The sequence below is a fragment of the Heteronotia binoei genome, chromosome 2 (assembly GCF_032191835.1).
Source record: "Heteronotia binoei isolate CCM8104 ecotype False Entrance Well chromosome 2, APGP_CSIRO_Hbin_v1, whole genome shotgun sequence".
NCBI classification, from domain to species: Eukaryota; Metazoa; Chordata; class Lepidosauria; order Squamata; family Gekkonidae; genus Heteronotia; species Heteronotia binoei.
This window is the reverse complement of record NC_083224.1, coordinates 29,600,770-29,616,586: the sequence shown is the minus strand read 5'-3', so window position 1 is coordinate 29,616,586 and position 15,817 is coordinate 29,600,770. Positions and strand designations below refer to the sequence as shown.

Below are 15,817 nucleotides of genomic sequence, written 5' to 3'. Positions count from 1 at the left end.
TGCCCAGAAGAGCTTCGGACTTCCCACTGGAGATCCAACTGACTGGGGAAGATTAGATTATTCCAATGGCAGCTGCCACCACAGTGTTGGTTTTACCCCATCTCGCTCCTTTTTCCAGTATATTTTTTTTTAATTATTCCTTTCCTCCCCTGCAGTCAGATTTCCTCTGTGTGGTTGGAGCTGCCTCCCATGGCAGCCATTTGATGGTTGTGCTTTTTTGTTCACAGGACTGATTATTATTTCTACAATGGGGAGATTTCTGAATAGGCCCTAATTCTGACAGAATCTGCCCTTGTGGCTTGAATGCAGGTTCTTTGAGAAAATAAGGAATCACTAAATTAAGCCTTTAATCAACCAACTGTCCCCTACACTCTGGAAACCCTGGCTCTTCTGCTCAGAGATAAGGATCCTAAGTTTACTCCAGCAACTGCAAAATTGGTCTCAGTCCTTTTAACCCTTGTATTAAAAAATAAGAAGCAAGTATCATCTTCTGCTCAAAATCTGTGACTCGATGAGCTAAGGATATAAAAGGGAAGGGAAGGCTGTGCCCATCACCCTGTGTCAGAATCACAAAGGTACCCCACAGGTTCAAAAAAAGTGCCCTACAGGGCTACCAAAAGTCACATATGACTTGACGACACCATCCACCGCCACCATCATAGGGGCCAAAACAGTTCTGGACTGCTATGTATTTTTACCTGTACGTCTGATGCCAAGGTTTCATAGGTGTCTTTCAAGCAATGCCAATTCTGTCTCCCCAATGTTAAAGCCACACCAGGAAGACTGTATGCACAGTGTTTTGCTATTTCAGTATCAACCGTCTGTGCTCGAGCAGGGTCCGTCATTGATAAGTACTGGTCCAGTAAAGGCTGAGGTATGATATCCTGAAGACCAAAAACAAAACAAAAACCCCAACCAACCAGTAAATCATTGATAATAATAAATTAAACATGAGGGAGAACGTATCAGCAATGAAAGGCACCTGTCAGAGCATTCGATCTCCCATCCAGATGGCAAACGCCCAGTGGAAACCAGCCAATACAGAACAGTAGCATCAGGCCAAACTTTATCAGCTTCATCTTGCAAAACAGCTACTTTATTGTCACAGCGCTTGATTGATTAGTTAGATAAAAAGGAAGGTCTGGCTGATCAGGAATTACCAAGGAGCATCAGGAATAACAAGCCACGTGAATTATTAAATTGTACGTCATGCACGTACACACAGGTAGATCAAAGTTTTGTTCTGAGTGTATGTCTTAATTTGCACAATTACCTCTGGAACAAAATCTAGTTTAGGGGGCTGTTAGGTGTCATACTCTGCAGATGCTATGAATGTGAGCAGAAAGGAAGTAACGCCCGAACAAAACAAATACATATCTGTCTTCATATATTATATGCCCAAGATGTACTCAAAATGGATTGCTTTCTGCCCCAAAAGAGAATGCAGGAAAAGGGAAGAGTTAGATCCAATACCTTTTCTCACTCAGGCTTGCCCAAAGGCTCTCCCCTGTCCCATATGGCTTTTAAGAACATAAGAGAAGCCATGTTGGATCAGGCCAATGGCCCATCCAAGTCCAACACTTTGTGTCACACAGTGGCCAAAAACACCAGGTGCCATCAGGAGGTCCACCGGTGGGGCCAGGACACTAGAAGCCCTCCCACTGTTCCCCCCTCCCGCCCCCAAGCACCAAGAATACAGAGCATCACTGTCCCAGACAGAGTTCCAACAATACACTGTGGCTAATAGCCACTGATGGACCTTTGTCCCCGTCCCCCAGCACCAAGAATACAGAGCATCGCTTGCTGCAGACAGAGAGTTCCATCTATACCTCGCGGCTAATAGCCACTGATGGACCTCTGCTCCATATGTTTATCCAATCCTCTCTTGAAACCGTCTATGCTTGTAGCTGCCACCACCTCCCGTGGCAGGTTTTGTGCATGCAGGTTCTACAATCCTCAGCATAAGCCCTTTTTTTAATAGTCAAAGCCAGCTGGTTCAATCCAACCTGAAGCGTTAGTGCTCATTCAGGGCATACTTGAAAGATTATGATTTTCTCCTCTAGAGCACCATCGAGAAAAGTAAAGCGTCATCTTCAACATACATGCAAGTTACGAGGCATGTACAATACTAAAAATCATTTTAGTATATAACCTTTTTTGTCTCGCATTCATGGTCATTCTCATTTTGTATAAATCCAGACTGTCTTCATGTAGATAGATCCCAGTAGGCAGCCGCGTTGGTCTGAAGCAACAGAACAAAGCAGCAGATGTGCACCTTTAAGGCCAACTAAGTTTTATTCATGTTAGGTTGAGAAAGTGGGCTTGGATAAGGCCCTTGGTGTTCGTCATATATGGGGTGCTGTTTTTTTTCTGCCAGAAGCAAGTAACAAAGGCTGTTTTCTGAACAATGGATTAAACAAAATGTTTTAAGTTTTAGAACAGAACCTCATTGTGCTTGATTAAGAAATATTTGTAACAACCTGTAATTTTGATTTATCTTCTTCAAAGGGTGGATCATTATCTTCTATTTCTAAAGCTCTGTCGGTCCCATTAAGTAGTTCTTCTACATCCTGTAAAAATGTGCAAGATGAAACAAATGAAATTATCTGTAGATGATCTAGAATAATGCATTAAAATACAATACAAGCAATCAGTGTTTCTCTGAGAATTCAATTCAGGCTACTGTGCTAATGAAAGTAAAAGTTATTTTAGCCATACAAAGATATAATACAAGCATTCATACCTGACAAATAAGAGCAATTTTTAAATGACTATTGCAAATCTATTATTCACAAAAAATAACACCTAAATGGATTCCTATTACTCCTGTTTAATCATTTCAAGACACAGCAGAAACATTTTTATCTTAGCTCAGCACTGACACTACTGACTTCATTTCAATCGCAGACTTTAATTCTTTAATACGCAGGATTAATTTAAAGATAGTGATGTTCTGAAACAGATACATTACTTATTAATGCGTTTCTGATTACAATAGTCTCAACTGTCTTTTGATATGCAATTCTGTACCTACTGTATAATGATTTTTCACTTGAAACACTGACAAGGTAGACTGTGAAAAATTTTGAATACCCCCCCCCTTACATTGAACGTGTTACCCAGTTTTATTACTCTGCTTATGGCCTTATACTGGCCTTTACTGAACTGCTTTAGAATGCTATAATCCAGCCTCAACAAAACAGCAAGGTGGTAAATAAAATAAATAAATAAAAACACTGAGCCTATGAACTTAAGGACTGCACTATTAGTGACCAACCCATCATGATGTCCTGTCTCCTGGAGATTTGCCAGCCCGATCATCTATTGGGAACAAGCCCTTGGCATCTGGCTGGCTTTCAGTGGCTGGGGTTAAGGTGGCATTTAGATATAATTGAATGAGACTGGTTAGTTACATTTGGCTTCTATTTTAAGTGCAGGCTCAGTGCCCTGATTTTTCATGGCGGCAGGCTATAAGTCAAAATAAACAAATGGACTTCTATGGAGGTACAGGATGATTGACAAACAAAAGGTCAGCCTGCCCTGAAAGCACACATTTCTTGCTCATTCCATTGACTCACCACATTTTTCATTATAGTTGGAATGGGGGGATCAATTGTCTCTCCCTGGGTTGGCGATGAAGGCAAGCTTCTTTCTTCATTCCCTGTGCTGTGATCGGGGTCCAAAAGGGATGCCTCTTCCTGGCCGCTGCTGTTAACTTCTTCATCTTGTTTGGCGCCACAATCGTTGACAGAGTCGAGATGAGCAGCTCTGAGTGCAGCAGACAACACTTGCACCTGAGCTGGTTGGAGGGAACAAGTCCAGTGAAATTTACTTTTTCTAAACAGCCTCCCCTTACCAGTCCTAATGATCTATTTCAGAAAGATGCTCATACACAAAAAGAAGAAAAACCTTTTAAAAGATTCACAACATAAGCTTTAACACTTGGGTTCACAAATTATTGAAACGATAAATGGAGAGGGACGGTGGCTCAGTAGTAGAGCACCTGCCTGGTAAGCAGAAGGTCCCAGTTCAATCCCCGGCGTCTCCAACTAAAAGGGGTCCAGGCAAGCAGGTGTGAAAAACCTCAGCTTGAAACCCTGGAGAGCTGCTTCAAATCTGAGTAGACAATACTGACTTTGATGGACTGAGAGTCTGATTCAGTATAAGGCAGCTTCATATGTAATATTCTCCCTCATGTACATTCTATATGCCACTGTGCTTTTTAAAGTTTTTCACCAAATAATAAAAGTGGACAGAGGAAAACAAATCATTGTATATTCCTGGTATCAGGACTGTAACAGTGCACTCCTAAGGAAAGCTACAGCCTTCTGAGGCTAGAACTCTGCTTAGGATGGCTCTGCAACTGAATGACACTCATTGAAGTCAATGTATTTACAAGGATGCAATGCTAATTAGGACTGCACCATGAATGACAAAACTCTGGAGAAAACTTTCATTTAACAATACGACAGTTATTTTCATGTCAATAAAACAGTTAAGACAAGGAAACGTTAACCTTTTATGTACTGATTTTCAACCATACTTCTTAAAGGTTTTGAGTTCAAAGAAAAGGTACAAGAGTACAGTACCCAAAGCATATGAGACCTATTGGAATCAACATGCCTCAACTACAAGCACTATTATAATTTCTTATTATCGTTTGCAATTGGATTCATAGCCATAGTCAGGTTGTAGATCACTTCAGACTAGTAAATACCATTTTGCATAAAACCTTGACATATACAACAATACAGAAATACACCTTTTTTATATTTGTACTGCTCCCCTTTGTATGCATATTTTGCTCTCCCCCTCCTATTCTCTCCTCATTCTTCATCTACTATAATTTCCTCTCCATCATATCACTCATCTGTCCCTTTCTGTTGAAGACTCTTTTGTTTCCTCTGGTGTTCCCTCACTGATCTCTCCTTCTGACCCAAGATTTTAATAGGCATTTTTAATGTTTCAGTATGTATATTTTAATTTTGATTTTAATTGTTTTAATAATGTGCTCTGTTGGTTTTAATAGTTATTCTGATGTAATTATTTTTCTTTTTAAGTTGTTAGCTGCCTTGATGGCCCTTATGAGGGCAGATATGCAGAGTATGAATTTAAGCAACGTTTTTTTTTTTTTAAATTGCCTTGCAACCTTTATAGCGGCTTACACAAGAATGCTTCTCACAAGACATCTGAAAAACTCATAGAGCCTCCCAATTCAGCTTCTATATTTCAACCTGCACTGCACTGAAGAACCCACTACACAGGTCATTTTGCGGCAGTCAAAATGTAGCATTACCCCCACGTGGACATAGCAGGCCACCTCCGGCCATGACTAGTATTGTTGACTGTTCTTCTATTTGGTCTTCAGCTTCTTACCTGTTGATTTTCTTTTTTTATGTAGTTTACTAGTTAATTGCTTTGAATTGCTAGAACAGCGATGTAAACATTTTAAATGCATAAAACTCTGAGGAAGTGAAATGAAGCAAACGGTAGGGTCTAACCTTGGACGTCAGGGTCATCCATGTGCTCCTGCAAACTTTGCAGCACCTTTTTGATTTCGCTGCTGGCAACACAGTTGTTACAAAGTGCTTCTGATGCCGAGCAGCATTCTTCGTGCATCTCTGTTTTGCACTGAAGCAGTTCCAGATCCTGACTAATGTCCGGAAGGGGAGGACGCCAGTATAAGAAAGTATTAAACACGTCTTCTGCAGACTGAACCCTGGAGTTCATTCCCTTGCAATTGCTGACCTGACAGTCTTTCGTATCCTGGGCTATACGAGTGGCAACGCTTTCACTCTCAGTCAGTCGAGTCAGATCTATCTCAGAATGATTATGTGCAACTGAGCTTTCTCCTGGTGCAGCTGAATTTCCAGAGCAAGATGTGCAGCTATTAGAAGGTCCTTCCGTCAATGATTCTGATTTATTCTCCACGGGCTCCTCTGAGCTGATAAGGAAATCCTGTTAGTCACAGTGTTAAAAGGGCAATTCCACAACGAATGCTCTGAGTCAAACATTTTGAACGTTACACCTTAGGGAGATTTCAATCACAATAGATGTCCTTTTTTCCCTTTTTGGAATCAAATTCTGTTCACAAACACACCATAAAATTGCTCACAGTTGGTTTCACACTACCAAAGTGTCCTTAGACATTAATTATTTTTCTGCCAGGAATCCAGCTGGGCTGAGACTGGAAATGGACTCTGAATTCTAAATTGCAGAATCCGGGAGATTTCAAATAAAAACAGTTTCCTGGTGTAGCCATGTTGCTCTGAAGCAGAATACCTAGATTTGAGTTCAGTAGTACCTTAAAGACCAATAAAATTTGGGGAGTATGAGCTTTCAAGAGAGCTTTTTGATGACTTTGAGAGCTCTGCTTCTCAAAAGCTCATACCCCACTACTAAAGTTGATCTCTAAGGTGCTACTGGACTTGAATCTAGCAAACAGAATCACAGAGTTGGAAGGGGCCATCTAGTCCAACTCCCTGCTCAATGCAGGATCAGCCTAGAGCAGGGGTGGCCAAACTGTGGCTCGGGAGCCACATGTGACTCTTTCACATATATTGTGTGGCTCTCAAAGGCCCCCTCATCAGCCGGCTTGGAGAATGCAGTCAAAATTAAAGTTGCTTTCTTTCCATCTTTCCCTCCCATCTTCCTTCCTTCCTGCATTGTGGCTCTCAAACATCTGACATTTATTCTCTGTGGCTCTTACAATAAGCAAGTTTGGCCACCCCTGGCCTTTAGCAACCCTGACAAGTGTTTGTCCAGCTGCTGCTTCAAGACTGCCAGTGAGGATCAGTAAGTAGCTGATTCCACTGATGAACATTTTTACTAATATCCAGGCAGTACTTTCCCACGCTTAACTATTGCAAGTCCTCTCCTTTGCTGCCAACAGGAACAGCTCCGTGCCCTCCTCTAAGTGACAGCCCTTCAAACACTTAAAGAAAGCAATCACAGAAATCATAGAAAATAGAAACAGAATCTCCCGATTCCACTGTTATATTTTCCCCCTATGCCTTCATGACAGTAGGGAAGGACTTCTATTATTGCCCCTGTGAGGGCCAAGTCACAAATAAACATCTTGACTTGAGCCTATTATTTCAAAGTTGTCCTTCTCGCACAGATCAATTACTGGAAACCACTGGGGTAGACACCAAACAAACAGAACAATTACGACAATGCAATGAGCCCTGTAGCTGAACTGTGCTGATTTCTGCGATGTGCTAATGAAGGACATGCATCCAGATCTACTGATTTTGTTCAAGGTCAAATCACTGTACCTGCATGGCATGGTATTTGTATTGTTGCCTGTTGGGCGGGGGCTAGAAGGCCGGATGCTGAGAGTCCCATCTTCCCGAATGTAGAGACCAGCACTGGAAGGGTTTGCAAAAGTAGAAATAAATGGTCCAAGGGATTGGAAAGCAGCTTGGCGAACCTAGAATATTAGAAAAAGAAAAGAAAAAGATACAATGGAACCATCCGTCTGTGAGCGAAGCATTCACAAGCCACAGTTCACTTTGTTACCTGAATATATTTCAAAAGACAATCAGCTCTGACTTGTAATTGTTAGTACCTTTTATATTATATTAACCAAGAAGCGAAAAACTTTTAGGAGCAAAGCAAACACAAGATTACTTATGCAACAAAAGCAATACTATATATAGTTTTATTGCACGAGTGAGCACAGTTTTGTGAAGCTGGCCCAAAGTACTGTTTTTCAATTATTATTATTATTATTTTATTTTTTGTATTTATATGTGTGTGCATGTGTGAGACCAAAGAACAAATGTTCAGCATTTATCATGTAGATTCATGGCATATTCCAATCTCATATCAATGGAGATAATGTATTATTTTGTATTATACAAACCTTACAGTTAAGAACATAAGAAGAGCCTGGCTGGATAAGACCAGTAGTTCGTCTAGTCTAGTTCCTTTGGGTAGCCAACAACAGGTCATAGAGGCTGAAGCCTTCCCCTGATGTTGCCTCCTGGCTCTGGGATTCAGAGGATTAGTGCCTCTGAAAGTGGAGATTCCCCTCAGTCTATCAGCCACTGATAGACCTCTTCTCCATGAATCTGTCTAATCCCCTTTTAAGGCTGTTTATTCCTGTAGCCATCACTACATCCTCTGGCAGTGAATTCCACACTTTAATCACTCTCTGTGTAAAGAAATACTTTTGAAGAAGAATTGCAGATTTATACCCCACCCTTCTCTCTGAATCAGAGACTCAGAGCAGCTTACAATCTCCTTTATCTTCTGCCCCCACAACAGACACCCTGTGAGGTGGGTGGGGTTGAGAGGACTCTCACAGCAGCTGCCCTTTCAAGGACAACTCCTACCAAGAACTATGGCTAACCAAGGCCCTTCCAGCCGCTGCAAGTGGAGGAGTGGGGAATTGAACCCGGTTCTCCCAGATAGGAGTCCACACACTTAACCACTACACCAAACTGGCTCTCAGTTGGTTACACAGAACCTACTGTCCATTAGCTTTATTGGATGCCCTCGAGTTCTAGTATTTAGGAGAGGGAGAAAAATTTCTCTTTGCCAACTCTTTCCACCCCATGCATAATTTTTTGGTTTCCTGAAAAAAAGGTTTTCCATATATATAAACATGAAGCAAGTCTGGCACAGCTGCTGTTCCCTTCAGCTCAGAGCCTCTATGCCTGCCAACATGTACTCAGAGCTGCAGATCTATTTGGCACTGTGTGCCCTGGCCCAATCCACCAGGAAGATATACATACACAGACCAGATTCTGAATATGATGATCCAGTGGCATAGTCATCTTTTTCAGACAGGACGCCAGTCCAGAAGGAGATCTGCACAGAGAAACCAGCTTTTTAAAGCAGTTTCCCATTACTGGCCCAGAGTGCTAGAATTCATCCCTGCTATTAAGCATTGGTCTGGGGCAAAAATCAGTTAAGTCAGTCAGAGTCTTTGGCTGATTGTACCACAGAACTGGCTACACTGCTTGAAAAGAAAGAGCAGTTCAGCTCAACTGCTCTCCACATGGCAAAAGATGGATTAAGATCTAGTTTGATAGCTGATCACAATGATCATTTGAAGAAAATTGTTTTTGTAAGATTCCTTTCTCCCACGAATTATTTCCTATTCTGGGTGGGTGATACGCAGTATAGGTTTTAAACCACTTCATCATCGATAGTTCTCATTTCACCTGTTCAGAGTTGACAAAGTACGTTTTTCGTTTCTCAAAAAAGTCTGGTAAGAATTATCATGGCGCAGCTGTCATTTAGAGTGAGCTAATCCACCTCTTACTTACCCATCGGCAAGGGTCACTGATGAGACTGATAAAAAGGGGAGACAGCTTGCTCCTCCGAATTTCAGGTGACGTCGTGTACGAGACAGCCATAAAGCATTCGGCACAAGCCTTCCTCATACCCCAAACGCTATCGGAGCAAAGCTCGAAAAACTTAGGAATCTGTCAAAATAAAGTAAAGAAACAGCACATCAGTTCTAATGATCAAGTCACTTCTGAAAAGCGTCCTACCACTGCCTTGCTCACAACTTGCAAACTGACGGCCCTGGCTTCCTTGATGGAGTCCATCCATCTCATGGTGGGTCTTCCTCTTTTCCTGCTGCCTTCAACTTTCCCCAGCATTATTGTCTTTTCCAGTCACTCTCTGCCTTCTCACAATGTGACCAGCCTCAGTTTATTCTAGGGAGAGTTTCAGGCTTGACTTCATCTAGAACCCACTCACTAGGGGGTTTTTGGCAATCCAGTTCTGAAATAGCCTTTTTATCATTGGTTTGGACTGCAGCTCTTAATGCATTTACTTTTTAAGAATTATCTAACAACTGAAAGCTAGCTTTCTGAAGCCTCCTGCGGACTAGCACTTGGTAACAAAGAAGGCCAAGTGAATCCAAGTGACATTAGCAGAGAAATCTAAAATAAACGCTCATGTCACGGTAATCTTGGTGACACTGCGGCTACAGATGCTAGATGCACACCACGCTTGTAAGCAAATAGTCATGTCACCCCAAGCTGTCCGTCCATCTGATTTACTTCCAACTCGGATGAGAAGGTGAGAGTAGGGCCAGATTACTTCCAAAATATTCATGCCCTTTCAGCAGGGCTTAAAGAAGGAATGCTGAGATGAAGGATTGCCCTTCCAAAATAAAGTTGTCAATCGCAGTCACCACCCTTAGCGAGCCAAAGAACAAGAACAGGGGTAGGAGAGGTAGGAAGCACTTGGGGCAGACACTATCAATCAAATGCAGACATTACTGAACTCCTCCATTCTTACAGGCTCAGCGCAACTCGTTTCTGTGTCTCCTGGCTAAAGCATGCTTGTAAGTGAAGTTTCCCTCTTTGCTAAGGTATCAGTTGGCAGACGAAGGAAAAAATAAAAGCTCATGCCTTTGGAAGTTGCTGGGATCATCGGCTATGCAGAAGGCTATGTCAGCAGAAGCCTGCTCTCATGTCGGCTTGATTCCCTCCTGAGCCGGGATTCCTATCTGCATTCTAGGTGCTGTTACAAATTATTTTCTGAACTTTTATTTGACACGACGGCAAAACAGGGGAAACCCTGATTGTGACTTGCTGAACTGTGCATGTTTAAAAGTCTCCCTGCCCTTTCCACACTTTTTTTCCTCCAAATCTTTTTCTCTCTCTTTTCTCTCTGTTGGCCTCCTATTGCTTTTCTGTCAAGTGATCACATTTTAAATTGATCCCTTCCAGGGCTTTTTTTTTTTTGGTAGAAAAAACCCAGCGGGAACTCATAGGCATGTTAGGCCACACCCCCTGATGGCAAGCCAGCCAGAACTGCGTTCCTGTGCATTCCTGCTCAAAAAAAGCCCTGACCCCATCCTTCCTCCAAGAAGCTGGGGGCACATGAACGCATGAAGCTGGTTTGCACCAAGTCAGATTGTTGGTCTATCAACGTCAGTCTTGTCCACTCTGGCGGGCAGCAGCTCTCCAGTGTCCTGACAGAGATCTCTCACATCATCTCCAAGAACACATGAAGCTCTCATCTACTTTCAGATCTGAAGTCCATCGAAATCAGTACTGAGACTAGTGACAGCTCTCCAGGGTCCAGGTTCTTTAATTGGAGATGCCAGGGTTTGAACCTGGGACTTTCTACATACCAAACAGATGCTCTATTGCTGGGCCTTAGCCCCTCTAACCTACCTCCTCATCTTTTTAACTAGAGATGCCAGAGACTTTGTCTACCAAACACATGCTGTCAGCTGCACCCACTCCCTATGTGTTTACCCCCCACCCCAGTCCATCCATGCAACAATCTTGTGAGGCATGTTATGCTGACAGAAAACAAGGTCACCCAGTAGGCTTCAGAGTGGAGTGGGGATCTGAACTCAGGTCATAGTCTGACACTTTTAACTGCTACACCACAGTGGCTCTCTTTTTCCAATATAACTTGCTGTGAACTGCAGCTGTTTTCTTTCCCTCTCCTTTCTTGAGTAATGTAGAGAAGCGCTCTCTCTCTCTATATATATATATGGCTATGTATCATGGCAACCACGGGAAAACATTCCCTTACATTTTAAAATAACAGCAGTCCTCAGCTGCAGTTCTCCATCTGCCGCTCACAGGAACTTATTTCTATATTGATAAGTGTGAGACTCAAGCCTTTTAATAAGAGCTTTCTTTTTATATCAGTAGATGATTCAATTCCTTAATGAAAGGTGGTGGAAAAAACAGGCGCTGTTCAGAAATACAACTGTAAATGTAGATTCCACGGCCGGGAGCAGAAGCTTACAAGGCATGCACGGAGCTCCTTGTCACAGACGTTTTCCCTGTTTGTTTCAGGGAAGAGGACCATAGTGCACATAACCTAGGAATGATGGATTTTTAAAATGCTTTCCTGATTACCCTTCTTTCTGCTCTACATAATATGCAGCCCCTCTGCAACAATGTTAACGCTAAGATTTCAGAGGTGGGGGAGCCTCAAACTTTTAACATACCAGGCTCTTCTCTGTGGCCTCTTGCCCAACAGCATTGCAGATATCACCAAAATTTGCTGCACAAACCTGCAGTAAAAAATATATATATATATTTTTTAAAAATCCCCTATTACATTTATCTTACTGACATCAACACGGCTCAAGAAATGAGATTTTCTTCCATCTTGATTAGATGGAGAGGACTGATTGTTCACATAGCCAGAGGAAAAGATATGGAACTTCCTAGCTACAATTTTATTAAACCAAGAGCTACCATCTTAATATTATAATGCACAGCAACATGTACTCAACATGTCATAAGACAGAACTGAATAGGAATATACAGCCAGGATCATCTTTTGATGAACGCAGAACTAGGGAAAAAGTCAGTCATTATTCAGCAAAGCACTCAAGTCCATGATCAACTTTCAAGTATACACTCAAGTCCTACGTTAAACTGTGGACTATTTTAAACTAAAGCCACTGCTACTTATCACCTACGCTCCAGGACAGCCATCTTATGGCTAAGATAGTTTTAAACTCATAATTTTAACAGTTATTTTATTTATTTATTTATATCCAGGCTTTTACCCCAATGAGACCCAAACCAGTTCATGTTATTCTCCTCTCCTCCATTTATCCTCATAACAACCCAAGGTCACCCAGCCATTTTCTAGGGCTGAGTGGGGATAAGAATACAAGAGAAGCCATGTTGGATCAGGCCAATGCCCCATCTAGTCCAATACTGTGTGTTACACAGTGGCCAAAACCCAGGTGCTATCAGGAAGTCCACCAGCAGGGCTAGAACTCCAGAAGCCCTCCCACTCTTGCCTCCCGAGCACCAGAGAGTGTTTCATTTATACCTTGTGGCTAACAGCCACTGATAGACTTCTACTCCACTGATGGACTTCTGCTCCATATGTTTAGCCAATCCCCTCCTGAAGCTGCCTGAATGTGGGCCTCTCAGATTCTGTTCTGACATTACAACCACTATGCAACATAGGGGGGAGGGGGGGGAGGAGATTGAATTTATACCCCATCCTTCACTCAGAGTGGCTGACAGTCTCCTTTCTCTTTCCCTCCCCACAACAGACACCATGAAGTAGGTGGAGCTGAGAGAGCTGTCCCAGAAACTGCTCTTGAGAGGAACAGCTCTGTGAGAACTTGTGACTGATTCAAGGTCACATCAGCAGGTACATGTGAAGGAGTGGGGAATCCAAACCAGTTCTGCACTCTTAACCACTACACCAAACTGACACTGCAGGTATTGTAGGTATGCTCCAGCGTAAATGGAGCATAACACAAATCTGTCTTTACACCATGTCTATTTTCTACAATGGCAACGCGAAAACAGAGGAATGAGGTGTGGTCCCTCTCTTTCTCACATGACCTGAAGGCAAACTGCTGAACTAACCTTACGGACTTGGAAAAGTTTCCCATCCCCACAGAGCTCACAGAATCGGGGAAGAAGTAAGCATTCAACTGTCGATTTGTTCACCATAGAGGCCATTTTGCAGATTATCTATTAAGGGAAAAAAAGATATTAATTTTATTATTTCCATGTAAAATTATTTCCCCTTGGGCTCAGCAGTTCCGCTGAAAGCAGTGTCACAAGATGTTGCTTGTTTAAAAGAGCTTGTTATGGCTCAGGAAATAGTGGATGTGGTTAAGAAAATGAAAAGTAGTTATTCTCTGGGTTCCGATGGTTTCCATTCAGCAGACTAGACATACTTGAAGAGCTCCTTATGGATCGGTTACTTAAAATGTTAAACAGCTGTCTGTGGAGTCATTCCCTTCCAAAATCATGGAATGAAGATCATAGCACACTGATTCTTTGGGAACAGAAATGACTTATCCTCCTTTAGATCCTTTTGGCCCATTTTATTGTTTAAATTATGGCTATATATTTGAACAGAAACTTGAGGAAAACAATCTTAGTCCAGATCAAATAGGGTTTCTAAAAGGCTAGAAAAAGCAGATTATACTCGGCCCCTGATATTCTCTTTCAAGGTAATCAAGATCACTAATTATTTTCCTAAGCAACAGAGCAGTCACAAATTTAAGAGATTTCAGAGCTGTTATTGAGATTATTATGAGAATAATTGATACACTTATACCACAAAGAACCTGGCTTTGAAATGTTCTCTTATACCAACGAAGGCTCTGCCCAGTGAAAAACTTGGACAGTCAGAATAAGAGCACGTCCATATGCTCTCCATTAGGATTTCATGACACCAAGAGTTCAGCATGGTGGGTTTTTGGGGGAGAGGAGAGGTACATGGATGTGACATGACATAAGAAATGAAAGAAATGTTTTATAGATATCTGAGCACTCCCCTAAGTATGCAGAAAACTTCCTCTTGTTCGTCAGTGGCCCTGCTGGCGTTGCTATAGTAATTGGCACTGTCCAGAGATAATGACGTTATTTAATTCCTATGTCATCTTCTAATTTCAGTAAGATTTTGTGGCATTTAGATAATAACTCTTTCCTTTTTATAGATCCTTTATGGCTTTCCCGAAGAGGCGTTAATTCTGCATGGGTATTCCTAGCACCTCGCCTTTCCTCTTCACTCAAGGAGGCTTACAGGTAATAACTGAAGGTTAGAGATTAAAACTGGATAAAATAAAGCTCCAAATACCCTCCCCTCCCTCAAAAGATGCCTGCTGTTCAAGGCCCATTAAAAAACCCTGGCAAACTGGCAAGATCTCTAACGAAGTGGCTCCCCTCACTTCTTTAGAGGGCTCGTTCCAGACTGTGGGAGCCACAATGAAAAAAGGGCAGGTTCTGGTTGATGCAAAGCGGTCAACCCTAAGTGCAAGAACAGCGAACAAGTGGTAACCTGAACACCACAGTTGGTGCGCTGGAATAAGGACTTCTATCCATGTTTGAGTTCTTAAAACGAAGTGGAATGAACTTTATTTTGCTCAAGGATCAGACCGTTTTCATTTTTTTGTGCAATCTCTTATGGGCCCCAAGACCACAAGAGGAAAAAAAAATCCAACAAATATCCCAACACTAATCACAACACTGTTAAGTTGCCAATACCACAAAATGTTCACTCAAATATGGTAAGGATGAATTGTGATGTTTATACAGAAGATATATAAAGTATGTAGCTATTAAAAACAACATCTTACTACTCAAAACAAGCTCAGCTTTTATGACAGAATGCCAAATAAGAATTTGGAGATTATTATACAATTTCTTCTTAATAATGGAATTGTCAGTCCCTGCAAAAGACATCTGAACACCAGATGTCACTCTGGAAGCTGGCCTAAGCAGCTCTCAAGCAAGAGACTGTAGTCTGGCTGGTAAAGTCATTTTATGGGTGAAGTATCAGGCACCCATGCTGAAATGGAATTTTATACCTGCCCCATTTTGCGGAAACACAACTGATTTTTTGTAAATGAATTGAAGCACTCAAAATATTAGGGAATTAAACCATTCCATCATTCAAATTTTTACTATTAATAGTTCCCAAAATGAAATGGGACTATTTCCTGTACACTACTAGACATAATGGTGGGAAATATAGAGTACAGCCATCAAGAAAAGTTTTCAAATATTTTATCATTGGAACAAAGTCCTTTTAAACCAAAGCAGACTATGTGTGTCTATTTGGAGAGATCAGAGCTAAGTCTTATTTTCCTTTCGGAGTTTAAATCCTCCAGCAGCTGGAAAATATTTTTTCCCCATATTTTGACCTTTTCCCCATACAGTTATGTCACTGGTCCACACTCTCTGGGGATTACTATCTGACGAAGGGAGAGCTGACTCTCGAAAGCATATACCACAAAATTCTTGATGGTCCCTAAGGTGCTACTGGAATTGCACCTAACTGGTCTATAGCATGTGTAATTGAGCTTGAATAGAATAATTATATATAAAATTAGCAA

General features: G+C 41.7%; 1 protein-coding gene across 3 annotated transcripts in view; it reads right to left on the bottom strand.

The window, feature by feature from the left end:
* The window catches only part of LOC132566061 (serine/threonine-protein phosphatase 4 regulatory subunit 1-like), a 51,104-nt gene that overhangs the window by 11,549 nt on the left and 23,738 nt on the right, over positions 1-15,817 (bottom strand). For 2 of the 3 annotated variants that reach the window (XM_060230738.1, XM_060230736.1), the window contains 8 exons: positions 13,335-13,442; positions 11,942-12,007; positions 9,279-9,437; positions 7,278-7,432; positions 5,502-5,944; positions 3,579-3,799; positions 2,481-2,570; positions 699-884 (listed from right to left, as the gene is read on the bottom strand). In XM_060230738.1, the coding sequence (XP_060086721.1) occupies positions 699-884; positions 2,481-2,570; positions 3,579-3,799; positions 5,502-5,944; positions 7,278-7,432; positions 9,279-9,437; positions 11,942-12,007; positions 13,335-13,442 (1,428 nt within the window). Of the gene's footprint in view, positions 1-698; positions 885-2,480; positions 2,571-3,574; positions 3,800-5,501; positions 5,945-7,277; positions 7,433-9,278; positions 9,438-11,941; positions 12,008-13,334; positions 13,443-15,817 lie in introns of all 3 variants that reach the window. The other variant, XM_060230737.1, reaches the window with a different exon arrangement.